The sequence below is a fragment of the Lissotriton vulgaris genome, chromosome 1_1 (genome assembly GCF_964263255.1).
Source record: "Lissotriton vulgaris chromosome 1_1, aLisVul1.2, whole genome shotgun sequence".
Classification (NCBI taxonomy): Eukaryota; Metazoa; Chordata; class Amphibia; order Caudata; family Salamandridae; genus Lissotriton; species Lissotriton vulgaris.
In genome coordinates, this window is record NC_141685.1 from 1,357,174,701 (window position 1) to 1,357,194,640 (window position 19,940).

At 47.9% G+C, this 19,940-nt stretch overlaps 1 protein-coding gene across 2 annotated transcripts in view; it reads right to left on the reverse strand.

Moving 5' to 3' along the window:
* SHMT2 (serine hydroxymethyltransferase 2) overlaps positions 1–19,940 on the reverse strand; it is a 207,725-nt gene that overhangs the window by 11,914 nt on the left and 175,871 nt on the right. Inside the window, exons 7-10 of one of the 2 annotated variants that reach the window (XM_086966700.1) lie at positions 18,205–18,344; positions 17,932–18,097; positions 16,866–16,965; positions 14,259–14,414 (exon numbers count right to left, since the gene is read on the reverse strand). In XM_086966700.1, coding sequence (XP_086822826.1) covers positions 14,259–14,414; positions 16,866–16,965; positions 17,932–18,097; positions 18,205–18,344 — 562 coding nt within the window. Of the gene's footprint in view, positions 1–14,258; positions 14,415–16,865; positions 16,966–17,926; positions 18,098–18,204; positions 18,345–19,940 lie in introns of both variants that reach the window. The other variant, XM_086966695.1, reaches the window with a different exon arrangement.

Sequence of the window (19,940 nt, forward strand, 5' to 3'; positions counted from 1 at the left end):
TCAAATTTGAAACATCAAAAAGTAGACATACAAACAACGTGTTGTTCCTGGTACCCAGCAACCATGCTCACGATGCAAGGCGTAAGCAATCTAAATCCATTTAATATCTCTGAGCACAAACAAGAAGTTACAAAAAAAGGGGTGATGACTAACCTTTGGTGCTACAGGTGGTTATTTCATGTACAATTTAAATAGGCGGTTTTATATATTTTTTAAATCATAACTAATCTACATTAAAATACGTACACTTAATTGATGTAAAAATTAGACATTCTGAGAAAATAAATGATTTTTCTTTTAAGAGAAACAGTACATTGTTCACGAAAGTTCCCCTTTGCTGTGTTCAGTGATGACACATTCAAGCAAAATTGGAATCTAAAAATGAAAAAAAAACGCTCGAAACAATAGACCAAAAGAACCCATTCACTAAGCTGCAAATTAAGCTGTGGCATATTAGCCACTGCGGGCATTTAAGAACAGTGAATAATCAAGCAGTCGAGTTTCAGACACATTCTGACAACTGCCACTCAAGCACGGAGGAAATGCCAAGGGCAGAGTGTCACAGATCACCGAGCATCCAGAGCTACTCCTTGGAAATAATACATCAGAAGCAAGCCTCAAATGCAGCATGGAGTGAATCAGTCTGGCGTTCTCGACAGGTCTATGCTCCACCGGCCGCCCTCCCCTCCCCACCCCACATGCACCTCCTGCCTGCTTCTCATACTTCAGAGTCCGAAGCAATGCGGTTCACTGGGAGCCAGGAGAGGGCCCGCTGGACAGGCGAAGTTATCCAAGACACGAGCTCAGCGGCCCCTATGACCAGGAGAGATCCAAGATGGCGGAGGACACCTTTGTCAAAATACTGGAGTATGCTAAATCCGTGACCAGAAACACCGGATTCAAATATACCCAAAATAATTACATTCACAAAAAATATTCACTCTTACACAATCGCCTAGATTTATTGAGGCGCTGATGATGCTGCCCCACGTACCAACAATCTGGTGCTCCAATGGTTTCAGAGCACCATCATATTCAACCGTTTTGGGCAGAGATAACTGGGATAAATAAAGAGGTCACCTGGATGGAGAGAACTGCAAATGCTACTTACCAGTATGCATCTGTTCTTGGCATGTAGGGCTGCTGACATTCATATCTGTGCATAGTCCGCCACCTAGTGTTGGGTCCGGATGATTGCACATTGTTGTCCTGGAAGAGTCTTCGAAGTATCACGAGATAGGTGGCTCCTCCCCTGGACTACAGTGCGCATGGGCATCGCCTCCATCCCCAGATTGTTTTTAGCCATAGGCAGAGATGGAGTGAAGAAGTGAGTGATGACCATGCTATGAGCATATGTTTGTATATGAATACATACTGCAGCTGCTACAGGCGCCGGGGAGGAGGGTGGGCGATATGAATGTCAGCAGCCCTACATGCCAAGAACAGATGCATACTGGTAAGTAGCATTTGCAGTTCGAGGCATGTGGGCTGCTGAATTCATATCTGTGCATAGAATACATAGCAGTCCCTCCATTAGCGGCGGCCGCCCGTGCCAGCTGCAGCAGTCTGAAAAAGCGTTTTTAGAACAGCCTGACCAACAGCTGCCTGTTGTTTTGAATGCACGTCTACACAGTAGTGCTTAGTGAAAGTATGAGTGGTAGACCATGTGGCTGCTCTACAGATGTCTTCTAAGGGAATGTTACCTAAGAACGCCATAGAGGCCCCCAACTTCCTAGTGGAGTGGGCCCTCGGTGGTATAGTGAGAGTGCGCTTTGCTTTAGCGTAGCAGATCTGAATGCACTTTACTATCCATCTAGCTATTCCTGCTTTGGAGATTGCATTTCCCTTGTGTTGTGTGGCAAAAGCAACAAAAAGTTGTTTGGTTTTGCGGAAATCTTTTGTCCTGTCCACATAATACATCAAGGCTCTCTTCACATCAAGGGTGTGGAGCATCCGCTCCGCCAGCGTCTCTGGGTTTTGGAAGAACACCGGCAATTCAATAGTCTGGTTTATGTGAAACTGCGAGACCACTTTGGGTAAGAACTTAGGGTTAGTGCGGAGCACCACCCTGTTGGCATGTACCTGGAAGAAGGGTTCTTGGATGGTGAGCGCCTGCAGTTCGCTAACCCTCCGTAGCGATGTGATTGCTACCAAGAACGCCACCTTCCAGGTCAGAAACTGCAGCTCGCAAGAGTGTAGTGGCTCAAAGGGAGGACCCATCAGCCTTGTAAGAACCACATTGAGGTTCCATTCCGGAGCTGGTGGAGTCCTTGGTGGAATGACTCTTTTGAGGCCTTCCAGAAAAGCCTTGATAGCAGGGACCTTAAAGAGTGACAGGTGTTGCCTATGTTGGAGGTATGCTGCCATAGCCGACAGGTGAATGCGGATGGAAGAGTAAGCTAGATTACACCGATACAGGTGAAAGAGGTAACATATGATGTTTTGAATGGAAGCGTCTAGCGGGTCAATGCTGTGCTCCACGCAGTAGACGACAAACCTCTTCCATTTAGCCGCATAACAAGCTCTAGTAGTGGGCTTTCTCGCCTCCCGAATGATGTCCATGCAATCGGGAGGAAGATTGAGGTAGCCAAACTCTAGGACTTCAGGAGCCAGATCGCCAGGTTGAGCTGTTGCGGATCTGGGTGCTGAATGTCGCCATGGCTCTGCGTCAAAAGGCTGGGAGTGAGATGAAGCCTTTGATGCGGTACCACGGAGAGTTCCAGAAACGTGGTGTACCATGGTTGGCGAGCCCACGTTGGAGCAACCAGGATGAGCGTCATCGAGTGTTGCCTGAGCTTGCGTGCCACCAGCGGTATCAGAGGTGCTGGGGGAAAAGCGTACGCAAATCTGCCTGACCAGTTCATCCACATCGCATTGCCCTGTGATTGGGGGTGTGGGAACCTGGCGGCGAAGCTTTGGCATTTTGCGTTCTCCTTTGTGGCGAACAGGTCTATCTCTGGATGACCCCACCTTTGGAAGTACGGTTGGAGTACTGATGGATGTAACTCCCACTCGTGCATCTGATGGCTGTGTCTGCTGAGCAGATCCGCCATCTGGTTGTCCTTGCCTGGGAGATGTTCTGCCATGAGGAAGATGTTCCTCTGAATGGCCCACTTCCACATGCTCTGAGCCAGATGAGACAGCTGTGGAGAGTGTGTCCCCCCCTGCTTCTGGATGTAGTACATGGCCGTCATGTTGTCCGTCCGGATCAACACGACCTTGTTGCACAGATGTACTTTGAACGCCTTTAAGGCCATGAAGATTGCCATCAATTCCAACACATTGATGTGCATCTTCCTTTGCTGAAGTGTCCATAGTCCCTGCACCGTGTAATGGAGTACATGCGCTCCCCATCCCTGGAGAGAGGCGTCCGTTGTCAGGATGATCTGTGGGACAGGCTCTTGGAATGGTCGGCCCTTGCAAAGGTTCAGTGGATTCCACCAATGCAGAGAGTCGTACGCCCGACCGCTCACCAACACTAGGTCTGTCAGTTGCCCATGAGCCTGAGTCCACTGACGTGCCAGGCACTCCTGAAGCGGACGCATATGTAGTCTCGCGTGCGGGACAACGGAGATGCAGGAGGCCATCATGCCTATCAGCTGCATGAATACCTTCGCTGGAAGCGAGGTTTGGGGTCTGAATCTTTGGATCAGCGCCTGGATACTGGCGATTCTCACCGAACTCGGCTGCGCAGTGGCTGCCAGAGTGTCGATTGTCGCGCCCAGATACTGTCGCACGTGGGCGGGCTGGAGATGGGACTTTGGGTAGTTCAGAGAGAATCCCAGATCGTGCAGGAGGTGAATGGTGCGTGACACGTGGTCTACGCACTGCTGTTCCGTCTTTGCCTGAATAAGCCAGTCGTCTAGGTATGGAAAGACATGGACGTGCTGGCGACGGAGATGCGCTGCTACAGTCGCTAGGCATTTGGTGAAAACTCGTGGTGCCGTGGTGACCCCGAACGGCAGGACTCTGAACTGGTAATGCTGGTCTAAGATCTTGAATCTGAGATACTTCCTGTGTGATGGATGCAGGGGAATATGGAAATAGGCATCCTTCAGATCCAGCGTTGCTAGGAAGTCCCCTCGTTGAAGCAGGGGAAGCACCTGCTGCAATGTGAGCATATGGAAGTGCTCTGAGTTGATGTACCAGTTCAGGGGCCTGAGGTCCAGGATCGGCCTGAGTGATCCGTCCTTTTTGGGGATTAGAAAATACAGGGAGTAAACCCCTGTTCCCCGTTCTTGCAATGGAACGAGCTCTATCGCCCCTTTTTGCAGCATGATTAGTACTTCTTGCTGCAACAAGGTCAAGTGCTCTTCGGACATAGCACGGCCTCTTGGCGGTATGTCCGGTGGAATGGACGTAAGTTCTAGACAGTACCCGTACTGGATAAGGGACCTCACCCACCTGTCCGTGGTGATGGACCTCCACGCCGGCAGGAACTGCTGTAGTCGCCCCCCGACAGGTGTCGTGTGATCGGGGGGAAGTGACAAGACGTCACTGCTTGTTGGAGGCGGTGGACCTGGAGGCATTGTTTCCACGTCCTCTGCCTTTGATATTATTGCCTCTGTAGCCACCCCTGCCCTTGTTGTTGTTATACGAGGACTGGGTGTTACCCTTGTAATATTGCGTGGGCTGGGATGCCTGGCCTCTTGAGGTGCCTCTTGAATTGGAGCGGCGAAAGGAACCACCCCGAAACTGCTGACTTTGTAAAGCCCCCATAGACTTGGCAGTTTCGGTATCTTTCTTCATTTTTTCTAGGGAGGCATCCACCTCAGGGCCGAACAGATGGTCAGGATTCACCGTTTGACCCAGTAATGTGGTTTGTATATCGGGCTTGAACCCGGAAATTCGAAGCCAGGCATGGCGTCTAAGTAACACGCTTGTATTGATAGCCCTGGAGGCAGTGTCTGCTACATCTAGGGCACATTTGATGGATGCATTAGTAATGAGTTTACCCTCCTGAATGAGCATCTCCCCCGCCTCTTTGTATTGGTCAGGCAAGTGTTGTAGGATGGCCTCTAAAGTGTCATAATGGGCCCTATCATAACGTGCAAGCAGGGCTTGGGTGTTAGAGATCCTCCAGATGTTTGCTGCCTGTGCAGCAATGCGTTTGCCTGATGCCTCAAAGATTTTTGACTCTTTGTCTGGGGGAGGAGCATCACCAGTAGACTGCGAATTCGCCCTCTTTCGTGCGTTGGACACCACCAGGGAGTCCAATGGCAAATGTCCCTTAATATACGTGGGATCCGTGGGCGCCGCCTTATACTTCCTGTCGATGCGAGGATTGACCACCCGCGCCCGGGTGGGCTCCTTGAATACCTCCTGTGCATGCTTCAGCACTCCTTTGAGCATAGGTAGCGTCTTGACTTGCTTCTCGGCTACCGAGAAGGTGTCGACTAAGAAGTCCGCATCCACAGGGTCTGAGTGCAGTTCGACGTCATGGTTCGCTGCAGCTCTCTCTATTAATGCATTAAACGCCGCCGAGTCCTCCGTCGGGGACGTCTTCGCGGCGAAAAGTTGAGTGTCCTGGCCTGACTGCAGGTCATCCGTGTCGCCTCCTGCCGTCCAGGGCACCTGCTCCTCTTCCGGATCCGAGTACGCCGGATAGTTGTACTCGTCGTACTCCTCGTCCACATCAGGCACTGGGGAATGGGCCGGCGAGCGTTCCATGGCTTGTGGAGACAGAGGTTCCATCAGAGCCGAAGAGTCCGCAGAGTACTTTTTGCTCTTAAGTGGAATCCTAAAAGGTTCCAAAGGCGGCTCCGACGTAATCTTTCGCTTGAGGAGCGACAATTTTCCGGTGTTGGCGTCGATGGTCACCTCTCGACGTTCCTCCACCGCGAGCGGCTGGAGCCGAAGCTTCGACACCACCAAGGCAGCTTTCGGCGTCAACACTTCCTGAGAATGTCCGCCCTGCTTAGGCGCGAAGGCCTTCGGCGCCGACTTGGGAGGAAGGGTAAAACGGATGGGCGTTTGCTCCCTGGCAGGCTTCGGCGCTGGCCTAGGCACGACAGTGTCCTGGCTGGGAACCACAGTGGCCTGTTGGATCCGCTTCAAGGATTCTCCCACCTTCTTTGTAAGGGATGCCGAGGGCTGAACCATCTCGAGCGACTCTTCGTCTCCGAGAGCCCGGTCGCCGGCAGACCTCTTCTTTGGTGCCGACGCCCCCTGGCCTGTCGCCCCGTCGGCGTGACGCTTCTTCGAAGCCGTTTTCGGGTCCGCGACCCCTTACGGTGCCGACGCGGCCGCGTCGGAAGTCTTCACCTTCGGTGCCGACCCAGAGGACTTCGGGTCGGCCATTTTGGCGCGGCTCTTGTGGTCGGCCATCTTGGCGTGGCTCTTCGAGTCGGCCATTTTGGGTTTCGTGGAAGTTGACGCCTCCAGAACCTTCTTTACCAACGCCAGTTTCGGTTTCGGTTTCGCATCCGAGGGTGCGGGACCGGTTGGCTTCACTTTCGTTTTATTGCTAGAAATGTCCGTGACCGGGCCCGGAGGCGGGGACGTAGGACTTAAAGTAAGATCTCGGGTAAGGCCCGAAGGCGATCCCTCGACCTGGGCCGTATGACGGGGGGAAACCCCGGAGTCCGGTTGGGGATGCTCTTCCTCTGAGCTATCTCCCATCGTGGCACAAATCAGTTCGTCGTCCCCTACCTCACCGGAGACTTCGTCGCAGGCCTCCTCGTCCGCGTCGTAGGTCTCTTCCTCGGACGCGGGGCCAGAGTCCGACTCTTGCACGTCGTCCTCCTCCTCGATCGATTCCTGAAAGATGTCATCAGGTGGGGGTGCCGAAGCCGACAACTGTGCCTGGAGTCGATTAGCACGGCGAATCTTCAAAGTTTTCTTACTCCTAAACTTTGAACACGCCATGCAGGTGTCTTCACGGTGATCCGGTGACAAGCATGTGTTGCACACGGGGTGCACGTCGAGGTGCGAATATTTCGAGTGACATAGCGGACACTTCTTGAATGGAGTCCGCTCCATAGCAAATGCGGTAGTGTAGGCCCGTCCGCGTCGAAGCACGTGGAAGGGCAGTAGGAGATTGGAGCTGAGAGTCAGTAAGAGAACCCGAACGCAACTATACCGACGCCCAGCCTAAAGACCTTTTGGTCTCAAGTATAATCGAACAACTATCGGTTCCGAAGGAGGGAACCGAAAACACATCCGAACCCTATGGCGGAAAAAAACAATCTGGGGATGGAGGCGATGCCCATGCGCACTGTAGTCCAGGGGAGGAGCCACCTATCTCGTGATACTTCGAAGACTCTTCCAGGACAACAATGTGCAATCATCCGGACCCAACACTAGGTGGCGGACTATGCACAGATATGAATTCAGCAGCCCACATGCCTCGAACACTAAAGCCTCAACAGTGTTTGTTGGGTGAAATCCGTAGGCTTAAATAGATGTGACAGGTATGTAGATTTGCAGATCTGGTGCAGACAATCGCAAAGAGGTACAAAGCAATGGAGAGGAAAGGGGAGAGGTACAAAGCAATGGAGAGGAAAGGAGAGAGAGACAAAGCAATAGAGAGGAAAGGAGAGGGGTACAAAGCAATGGAGAGGAAAGGAGAGAGGTACAAATCAATAGAGAGGAAAGGAGAGAGGTACAAAGCAATGGAGAAGAAAGGAGAGAGGTACAAAGCAATGGAGAAGAAAGGAGAGAGGTACAAAGCAATGGAGAAGAAAGGAGAGAGGTACAAAGCAATGGAGAAGAAAGGAGAGAGGTACAAAGCAATGGAGAGGAAAGGAGAGAGGTACAAAGCAATGGAGAAGAAAGGAGAGAGGTACAAAGCAATGGAGAAGAAAGGAGAGAGGTACAAAGCAATGGAGAAGAAAGGAGAGAGGTACAAAGCAATGGAGAAGAAAGGAGAGAGGTACAAAGCAATAGAGAGGAAAGGAGAGGGGTACAAAGCAATGGAGACGAAAGGAGAGAGGTACAAAGCAATAGAGTGGAAAGGAGAGAGGTACAAAGCAATAGAGTGGAAAGGAGAGAGGTACAAAGCAATAGAGTGGAAAGGAGAGAGGTACAAAGCAATGGAGAGGAAAGCAAAGCGGGCCTCTGAAAGTTTGTAATTGGTTGCAGGATGTAATGAGATGGTCACGTGCAGAGGTAGCTACTCTGGTGACCCTGCACAGGAAGAACATGACGGGCCCATCAGTGGAATTGTAGACACTATCCCATTTGCATTGGAAGGTAAATCATACACCCGGATACTGTGAGATGCTTTCTTACATGACTGACTTTTTATGGTTCCACGGATATTCCATCGGCTTACAGAACATGGTCAAACTGTGCAGTAGATGTGCATTGTTGCGGAAGGAAGATTGGTTGGCTGGTGGGTTTCAAGTTTCAGGTTAAATAGCATGAATAATACACCATGAGCATTATTGCAATTTTTCATGGATTAGCAAATGCCCACCACGTGCATCTTCAACTGTTTACGATCAAACGGGCATCATCAGAAATGAATTGCCTTTGTTTCAATGGCTCATATTTTAAACGTAAGGAAATGGGGGGTATTATTTGGTGTGATGTGTGACCTGGCCATGTAATACACTGCCAACCCCCTTTAAGATCAGTAGATGTTTGTTAAACAGCTCAACCCTTGGCAGCTATGGCTCTGAGCACTCAGACTTGCACAAAGTAACAAGTGTACACACTTTAAACGGCACCAAAACAATTGGAGAAATACACACGACACTCAAGTAATGGGACACAAATTTATAAAAATTGTACAGATTTCTATATAATTATTGACACCAAAAACAAAAAAGATCCACCAGTCTTCCGGAGGTGCAGAATTTACAAGGTATAGTAAATCAACACTTTTTACTTAACCGTGAACAAGCACTGGCAAACTCAACAAATACGACAACATCTTTTTCAAAAAAACGTGGTATGTATAAATGCAGTCATTTAGAGTTACTTTGGATAATCAACTCCAGTAGGGAGCCAGTCAGAGGAACCAGCAGGGTCCACAAAAACAGTTAACCCCCCCTCAAAGAAAGCAGTCCTCAGTTCGGGTCCAGCGTCAGTGGCTCCTTGCCATGGACTTCTATGGAGTGATAATGATGCAAGGGATACAGGATGCAGAAGAAGCTCACGGATGCAGAAGATGCTGTGCAGTCGACAAGGTATTCCACAGGCTACCTATCAGACCATGGGCTTGGTGAGGCGATCCTGCCCACAGAGGTCGATGTCTCTTGAAATCCTCTCGAGCTTGGCAGAAGTCTAGTCGCCACTGCACTACCCGTTGCCCAGTACTGCAGTTTGTGTTTTTCTTTTTTTGGCATCAACTTGCCTTCTGGGGAACGACTCATCCAGATCGAGCAGGCTTGGGGCAACTTTTGAGCATCTGGTCTTGGTCCCTTTAGCTGCATGGCGACAAGGAGAAGCTGTTCAGGACTGTGGGCTACCAACTCGCCTCAGCAGGCTTCTTCAGCCGTTATGGCCCTGTGCTGCGAATAGGAGGTCAGCCACCTAACGCTTGGGAGTCTCTTGCTTTGGCTGGGCTTAGCAGTAGGCTTATCCTTGAGCAGGACACAGAAGACACAGTCCCTTCTCCTTTGCTAGCCACCAGGTACACCAGTTGCAGTTCATGTAAGTGCAGCCTCTCTTTGCAGAGTCCTTGGTCCAGCAAGGCAGTCCTTCTTTGGTCCTCTTCTACAGTGAAAGATCTGAGTTCTGGGTGCCAAGGATGCCACTTTTGGGGTGCATGTATGACAGTGTTCTGCATTCTGTCCATCAACTGTTGTTTTGCATTTGCCACTTATTACCAGAAGACGCCCCCAGGGGAGGTTGCGGTCACTAGCAAATGGGATTCCAGGTTCCCTCCCGCCTGATGACTACCCAGAAGTCTATATTCTGCCCACTCTCAAGATGGCAGAACCCCTCTCTCAGCGTGCAGAGCTCCCTAGCCCAACCCAGAGATGTGGCTGGCAAGAGGGCTACACACCCCTGGAAAACCGGTTTGACAGCTTCTTTACCCTCTCTGTCCCCAGTGCTGGCCTGTCTAAACAATAGAACAGACCCTCTCCAAGTGTTTCCCATTGGCCTTTCAAATGTAGCTTTTCCTTTGAAGCTCATCTTTTGGGCCAACACCATGTGGCTTCTTGCTAGGGAGAGGCAACATATCTTCTACTCAGACTTCTATTTTGTCCCTTGTGCAACTGTAAACGGGGAAAGGAGACTTTGGGCAACAAAGTGGCAACTTTGTAAAAATTGCACACTGCAACAAATTACATTAATTTTGGCATCGGTACCAATTAGGCTTTAACGTAGCAAGCTGTTTGATTCCTTACAGTAGCAACTTTAGCTGTCCTAGTCAGAGTTAGCAGGATGGTGTGGCAGCTTGTAACTCTGCACTTGTCAATGGGCTTCCAGCCATTTCCACAGTGAGGTGTAAATGTTCCAATTTTTAATAAATTGCATTCTGCCTTGGAGCTCGATAGACCTGCCTTAACGGTGGGTGAAATATGTAATAAAAGGGGAAGACTGGGCATTTTGTTTTAAATGGCTAAGTCGATTAAGCAGTTTAAAACTGTCCTTCCAGTTTGCAGTGGCAGACTGTGAGCCATGTTTTACCTTTATCACACCTAGCGTGGCACAATCAGTGAAGCAATTTTTGGGCTGACCCTTTCATTTACAGGCCCTGGGTACCATATACTAGGGACAGACAAGTAAGTTGGCTTATTCCAATTAGGGAATAGTCAATCATACATACACATTTTATGGTCCGGGCACTGGCACACATGCCTGGTTAGCACGCCTCCGTGCACACAGAGACGAAAAACCAGCAGCATCATTCTAAAAACCTGAGGGTGCCCATACAAAGTTAGTAATTTCTTTTCAAGGACCAATTTGCTGGGGGAATAAAGTAGCAACATCACACTAGAAGTCGCCGTCAACGAGGTGACCTGGTGCCTAAACTCAGTCTGTTTCTGCACAGTGGAAGTAAACCTAGCTGCAGTGACCTCACGATGGAAGCAACCTCTAGAATCCCCAAGACAGGGGCTCACCTTCGTCTATGAACAACCACAGCTTGGACAGATATTGCCATCACATCACTGTAACCATTTCCATGGAGGGTGTTCAATAACCTGGCCTACACAGTGAAAACGTTATTCACCATTATGAAAAAACATCAAATAGAAAAAGAGAATGTGAAGAATGGAGCCATACAAATATGTATTTCTCTCAGACATCATTTCTCATGTGTTTGTACTTAAGTAGTTATAGTTTATAAGTAAGTTTCGAAGGCCACGTCAATAACTTCAAAAAATTGAGGTACAATTGAAGAGCTACCAAGCACCTGCAGTCTTACAAAAGAGGTTGGAAGAGCTGAATCAAGAAATGACTGATTTCGAGCTCACCCTTAAGCAGAGTAAATTCAATAAGTTGAAAAAGGATAAAGATCGGTTCACCCCAGAAGAAGCTTACCCCTACACAAAAAGTGGCTATGTTGCCAAAAACAATTACAGCGGGACAGACAGGCTCTAACTCAAGTGAACAGCAGAGGTACAAACAAAACAGGGGAGGTTTCAGGCAAGGAAGACAACAATACCCCAAACAGAGAGGGTGGAGGGGTTACCAACAAGCACCCCCCCCCAATACCTACAATACATGGGCCCCCCACACTTCACCCATTTTCCTTATGGTCCACCACCACAAGGACCAAACTACCCACAATGGAACCCTGACTATGAAGGAACTTATTACAACCAACAGCCTTTTTTAGGAGCACGCCAGGGCCCACGAAGAGGCAGGAACGGAAAGGGCAACACTGTGGTGTGGCAAGACACAGAACAAGAGGACCCCAGGATGAGTACATGGAGCTTGACAGGGAATCTTGCCAATCAAGCGTCAACATCGAGCAAGAAATGACAAATCTAGTAGTGAATCTCACTCCATGGCCTCTCACTGATGCCCAAAACACAGTCCTTAACAAAGGCCATGGGTTTGTTCCCACCAACAAACCAGACAAATTCAAACTAAATGTTGAAATGAAAGAATTTATACGCAAAATAAAATTGCAAACCTTTTTCCGAGACAAAGAGCCACAATTAACAACTCTAAATTCAGGCCTGAAACCAAAATCCTCGTTCAGTCCACCAGATGCCAGTTTACCCATTGAGGTACTTACGTTTGAAAAAGCAGTGATGAGGGAACTGAACACACTTGACCTCACCCAACCCAGCAATTTCCACAATACTAGTTGTACAGAACAGGAAGCCATCAGACAGATAGCTAACAATCCCAAAATTACGATAAAACCAGCTGACAAAGGAGGAGCAATTGTTTGGCAAACCTCCACAGCATACGATCAGGAATGCTTAAGACTCCTCTCTGACAGACGTAACTATACGGTCCTGCCAGATGATCCAACTGAATCACTTCGAATAAGAATCGGAGCTATGGTGGAGGAGGCTTTAGCCCATGACTGGCTAACGAAAAAGGAAGGGGCCTTCTTCACCTAAGACCCCTTATTTCTATTGTATCCCCAAGATCCATAAAAACCAAGAAAAAACACCAGGGAGAACTATAGTGTCTGGGATCGGTTCCTTACTTGAGCCCCTCTCGAAATTTGCAGATGCTTTTCTTCGTCCCCTGGTACAGGCCACAGACACGTATCTGAAAGATACAAAAGCAGTCCTACAATTGTTGAAGGACATACCTTTCGACCCAGAAACCCAATTATTGCTCAGCCTAGAAGTCGAGAGCCTGTACACCAGCTTGCCACATGATGAGAAACTATGTATCATTGAGGAGGTACTTTTTAGTAACCCGTGGAAGTACCAGACCCCACGTGGGGTAGTCCTGGAATGTATTTCACTGGCACTGACAAAGAACTTCTTCAGATACAATCAAACCTTGTATCTTCAAAGCCACGGTACCAGCATGGGCAGTACTTTTGCCCCTAGTATCGCGGGACTCTACGTCAACCATTTGGAGACCACCAAGATCCTCAATCCGTCCAATCCCTTCAGAGATAAGATCCTCATCTGGAGGAGATATATAGACGATGTGCTCGTAATTTGGGAAGGGGATCCACAATCAGTTACTGACTTCATGAACTGGTTGAACATGCAAAATGCCTTTCTTAAATTCACTAGCTGTCTCCAATGAGTCCCTGGTTTTCCTTGATCTAAACATCTACCCGGAAGGAGGCATTTCCTTTACAGCTTTATTGCATATTAGCAAAAGAACTTGATGAACTGTGTAGGCATATTACAGCACTACATTTTCACTTTTGTGTAAAAATCATTTTTACTTAGACAAACGTGAGTAAGGTGGGGTGTGGTGCACCCTGTCCTGAAGAAGGGGTCTTACCCCGAAACATGTCGACGCACCTGAGAGGTGATGTGCTTAATATCACATAACTACCTCAACCTGCACCCTTTTTAATAGTACCAGCCCGGGGGCTCATTAAATTAGTTCTGATTCACCCTACGAGCCAGGTACCGTTTTAAATCACTCACTCACTAATATTACCTCACCACATACTCGCACCTAACCCTCATACACACCACACATAGTCTACACGAGATAGTGCTCCCGCGTAGTCGTAGGTTGCAGCATGCCGCATCCCGTAGAGGGGTGCGAAGACCCCAATGATGAAGCATGACACCAAGGGTCCTTTTAGTGTGTGAGGGGTTTTTTACAAGCACTTTGTGCTCCCCACAGCCTGTGCTCCCCACCACTGTAGGGAACACAACGTCCAGTTAGGTGGATTCTTGTTGTTTATTTATATTACCTGGGAGAAGGAATCCACCCCTTTGTTCTCCCTCTCCCCCTTTTGTTGATTATAGCACGTCAATAACTCTACATTTTCTGATTTTATTTGCTGGACCTACTTTACTCAAGTCCAGACAGCAGTACTCCGAACTCAAACTAAAGCTACATACACCTAAAAAATACATATATCTTGGTTGAATGAGTACTTCAAAGAATGTGGTTTTAGAGGGGTTGCCCATCAACGAAGGGATGGAGAAACCTGGCAAGGGACACCAACAGGGCCCAAGAAACTCGAAGGGTGGTGTACCGCACTCACTTCTATGGACTATCAATGTCACACTGTGGAAAAACAACACACGCTAAAATAAGCCAGACAGACACTTTAAGTGCCAGACTGATTCGCAAAACATATGAAGAAAGTTTCAGGGGGGCAGCGTAAGATCCTAGGTAATGAATGACAAACACACACATACACAACAAGTGGTGGAGGGGGGGAGAGAGAAAATGTGTAAAGGCAAGCTCACCAAGCCTCAGTCCACCGGGCGTGAGGGCGCTCTTGTCTCCAGGGCAGGTGTTCTTGTTGGCAGTGATAGAAACCAGCTCCAGGACCCTCTCAGCCCGTGCACCATCAATCCCTTTCGGACGCAAGTCCACCAGCACCAGGTGATTGTCAGTGCCGCCTGCCCCAGAACAAAAAAGCCAGAGAGTTATTGGTCTGTTGTGGACTCGTAGGCACCAGAGGTCAGGGTGGGTAATTGGGAATCCAATGCTACTAACCTATAAACAGTAGGTTTACAACTTATATTTAGTACAAATTCACAGCTCTTGTGTTATTTCCTCATCTAGTGGTTAAAGCAGGAATTAGGACTTCTTTTACTCAACTTAAAAATTATGGGCATTAAACCAAAGGAGTTGTAAATGGCTCACCAGTGTGTCGACCTTATGCCCACCAATTTCTTTTATTCCATGACATTATGTAAAGTATGAGTAAAAGTTCCCTCCACTTCACATGCAGGCAGTCTTGTTCTTATATACATACAAGCTGAAAAACTACCATTATAGACAAGCAATGCTTTTCCTTTGCAGTGTGAATTAATCATAGATGCACATGTAGTGCAGTGGCTTTAAAACAAGTATACCTACCAAACACAAACTCAGGGTATGTATGTCAGGAGACCAATCAAGCAAGGCTCTAGCTTGGAGGACAAATACTGAAAGGACAGCCTCCCACATGCAACAACTGTTGCTGTCCAACGGAAACATCACACACGACTCGTGAAAGGTAGAAGGCACTATATAAATTGATAATTACATTGTGCCTTCTAGTCTTCCCACAACATTAACCAATTTCAAGAGGATTCTAAACTATAAGATGTAAATCAATCTGAAGATGCCTTGCACAAGGATAGGTGGTTATCAGAGTGTAGACTAGCAAGGCTGAGGCCAGAACACTCTGGAGGACAAGATGGTGACGTTATAGAGTTTGAAATCCATAGTAGGGTACATGGTAGGTAGGGGCGGACTTGGGGTGGAATTTTATCGGGAAATTCTGAACGACTCATCCAACAGCTTTTCAACACTTTAGACTGTGGTCTCAAACAATACTGTATCTCATAGGGAAGCAATAATCATGGAGCCACGGGCATCCCCATCTTAAACGGAGCTGTGACATGGATAGACCAGCTTACGTAGTATCAGGAGGTTAACAGCAGAGGTCTGTGCACAAGTACACACAGAGGAAGCTGGTTGTGCGTTGGGCAGTGACACCATTCGCTTCTCTCAGCTGTGTCATCTGGTCATTGAACACAATGCCGGGAGCGACCAGGAGAGATATAGTCTCCGTATGTGGAGAAAGCTTTTGATTCCCTTAGCCAAGAGTTGTTGCATAGGTTCAGGCAGGCTATGAACACTGGTCCATAATTTAGTCTGCCACTTTGTATGATCAGTGGGTTGAGCTGTTCACGTTAATAACTACTTCGTACAACACTTTCCTACATTATTGGGGCACGAGACCAGGCTTGTCCATGTACCTCACATTGTTACCTTAGGGATAGAATCACTCTGGTTTGTGCTTACAGAGACTGGGGAGTTGGGGCCTGCTGAGATGAGGGCACTGGACCCAGACTGTCCTATGTTTTTTTACAGTCACCCCTCCTCCTCCCTTGCATCTCTACTTCCATACACCCTAAACAGTTGAAAAACGTATCAAGTGGACACGACATGAATTCAATACAATTACACAAAGGATCCCCCCAGGGCAGTTTTGCTGTGTTAGCCAAGAGAATCAGACTAAAAAGGGCCATCACTGAGCTCTGCTATTTGGGTATCCCCATTACTCATGCGGACACTAAATCCGATAAAGAGTCATTAGGCAAGACACACCAGTTATTACGGCGAAATTGATGAAATACCATTAACTGGCGCTCTTAATTATGACGAGAAAGGCTGTGCTGAGGATGGTGGTCCTGCCCATATTGCTCCAATGTTTACCAATTTTCTATATTTTATTCACCAAAGTATTTTCGAGGTGCTCCAAGCAGCACTAAGGGAGGATTTAGGTGCAGGGAAGATTCCTTAGGTTACAAGTTTTAAATCCTTCATGATCGCAGATCTTTGGACTGGCCCAATGGGTACCTGGTTTGGGCGAGGGGGCCATGAACACATTGTTCCACACCCATGATATTGCTCAATGTATTACAGATTTCTAGCTCTGTAACCCTGAAATGCTACTGCTAGGGCAAAGCCTCCTGAGACTCTGAACTTTATCAGTGTGTTGCAGTTTTCTAACCTAGACAAGGACATTTTTAAAAAGTGGAAAGAATACTTTGTTAATAAACAAACTTTACATTTGAAGCATTATAGCAGCAGTATTTTCGCTGACTTTTGGCTTACCCAAGTATAAGGCAAGGTTTGCTTTGCAAAGGTGCTGAATTCATTTGTAAAGCTCAGGGCCTCTTTTGCTGCACCACTTGGGAACCAGACAACAATGAGTTTTACTGCAGCTGGATAGGATGGCACCATGTCTTCCAAACCCAGCACCAACAAGTATACCACAGAGGCTGCAACAGACAAACAGATGCAGGGAACAAACTGCAGGTAGAGAGCTAGGGAACAGCACTTAGCAGTCTTACCCGAGACCAGAGTGTAGCCCTTCTGGAGAAGGGCCGCAGCCATGGACTTGGCGTTCTTCAGGACCTGATGAGCGTACAGCTGGAACATGGGGGAGCTTGCCTGCAGACAGAGTGGAGGGATACTGGTTAGAGAGGCTGCTTCAAATTGACCGATGGAAGAGGAGGCAAGGTTTGGTGCCGAACCACTGTTCGGCTGACCATCAGCTTAACAGCCTGGGACACGGTTCAGAGGTAAGAATAACCAAGTATGGCTAAAAAGAGCGTTCTCTCTTTTTGGTGCAAAAAAGACTAATAAGGCACAGGCATGCAGGTAAACTTCAGAAATGCGTGCATCCACCAGAAAAGGAATGCATTATCTAGGGTGCAGGGACTGAAAGAAAACCACTGCATGACTGATATGGTTTATCTGCAAGTTAAGTATTGTAGTCTGAAAGTTATGGAACAAAATGGCCGCTTGATGACAACATAACATACTCCAAGCTTTGCCATCACACGACAAATTACTATTTTTGCGAACCATTGACATTCTTTGAAATATAGAATTTAACATGACTTTTACATAACACAACCAACTACTTATACAAGACTGATTTTGAAAAAGAAAGTCACTGATGGTAGGAAAAGCTTGACTCAATCTTAATTCTTAGGAATTATTCTTCTATTGTCAGGAGTGATACTTTCAGTCTTACTTTTTTTTTCAAAGCTCACCCGATCTATTACAGAGAGGGAACAACCATAAGAAAATCAGACTTGGAACCAGCTAAAAAAAATAATAAAACAGAACAGAATGCTATGCAGGGAAGACCTCCTTGTGATGATACCTTTCGGTAAACACACAAATCAACACCTACTGTATTTATTCACATTGTTTCTTAGGGCTGTGCTGAAAGTAGAGTAAATATGCCTTTGTCCATCTGTCCTTGTTATGATGCTTACAGGTGTAGTGAAGGACTTAATGGGAGCAGAACACATACACTTCTTAAGGCACAAATCACAGCTACGCACAACTATAAATAAACCGACACCCTCAACCCTCAGTGGGCTTCCTGCTGCCTAGGCACCTCACCTGCTTCAATGCCACGGCCACAGCAGCAATAGCATGATTGTGAGGCCCCCCCTGGATGGACGGGAACACAGAAAAGTTTACTTTATCTTCGAAATTGTACAGGATCTCCTTGCCGGTCTTCTTGTCCACTGATTTAACACCCTTCCGGTAAAATATCAATCCAGCCCTACAGGAAAGAAGATTGGTCTTCAGCTGACCTTCCAAAACATCACCCAGCTGCAGCAGGACACCAGAATGATTTGCCTCCACCCCCAAACCACCACGTACACTCACCTGGCCCCACGCAGGGTCTTGTGGGTGGTGCTGGTGACAATGTCAGCATGGTCGAATGGAGAAGGAATTGCCTGGGCTGCAACCAGTCCACTGATGTGCGCCATGTCAGCAAGCAGGATAGCTTTGACCTCTTCGCAAATCTGTGGAGGAAGACGGGTCAACGAAACACCCAACAATGAACACTAGCAACCCCAATAATCTAAAGGCCTGTTGAGCAATCCAACACCACAAACAATCAAACACAGCAAGAGAAAAACGTATCAGCAGGGCATGAAGAAAATCAGCAACCCTGGTGTTGCAAAACCAGACCTAATAACATAAGCAACCACTGTTAGGTGCTGCACAATCCCGTCCAAGTCACAACACCAATGTCACTACAAATGAAACACTGACACAGTACAACCAACCCCACTCTTGTTACGGCACACGCAACATACAAGGGCAGCAAAGGCAAATCACTAACAACCCAAACACTGCACAAACAATCCAAATGTCATATAAGCAACCCCTCTCCTACCACAGTGCAAAACATGCTACATGAGTCAACCTGAGCGAACACCACCCATTCAAGCATACACTCTTAGAGCCTACCCATATTAGACAATCTAACACTAACAGAGCCCCTCAACTCTCAGCAAGCACCCATCACACTACACCAGCAACCCAATATTGCATGAGCATCACTGCACATGGCAAACGAGCAAACAAAGCACAGATAATCAAGCACTACCCAAGCAGTCCAGCACAATAACCTGTACAATTCTTTGCGTGTATTTGTGCTATTTTTGGTGCCCTTTTGATTTCTCAATTTGGATGTCCCTGCCTCTCTGCTAACCATCACCCCGAAAAAGGGCACCACATCCCCTCTGACGTTCCTCCATTCCCCAGTGCCTGCTTTCTGTCTCCAAGTAGGAGAACCCATTCCACAAGCACCCGCTTCCACTCATGTGCAAGGCCCATGCCCATGGCTGCACCGATTCCACCCCTCGCATGGTACTTCCTTGACCCTTCAGACACTGCATTCCCTCCCGCTCTTACGCAGGAAGTATTGCCTCTGTATGTGTGCCCTGCTGGGCTACAGCCCAACTCCCTGCCTACAGGCGTGTCTGTGTACAGCTTTCTTATCTGTGCATGTCTCCCACGCATGTCCACATCACCCCTGTATGTGCACGTCTCCCACGTCTAAGCGTGCTCTGTGCCTGGCTCTCTCTCTTCCCTATAAATGTCACTTGACAGTGGCAGACGTGATGAAAAGTGAAAGGCGGGAAACTCATTTTTTCTTCTACATTATTTTTTCTTTTTTAATAATTTTGCAGAGAGGAAAAATAATAACAGTCATAGAGAAACGGGAAAGTCAGACTTTCAGACAGGCGCTTATTGAAAGGTGGGACCAGCAGTAATATAACTGTCAGGCGAGGAGTGCGGCCGTCAGCAGCACTGGAGCCTGGCGGAGTGACACCCCCTGCACCCAGGAAGGACTTCGCCATTTTATGTTTAAATCAGGCTTCGTTGAAGAGGGGACGCTTGCTGCCAGGGAGGTAACTGAACTGTCTTTATGATAGCAAAGCCCATCATTGCGGGGCTTGGAACGGTAAGAGGGAAGCTTTGAAGTGCTGTAAAAAAACAAATGAATGTAGTCAATTTACAGCCACCAATGTTCTCAGACTGTTTCCTCTCCTCCTCACCCCCCTTGAAAGCTGCTCCCCTGGTTACTGTTGGGCCATGCTTTGTGAGAG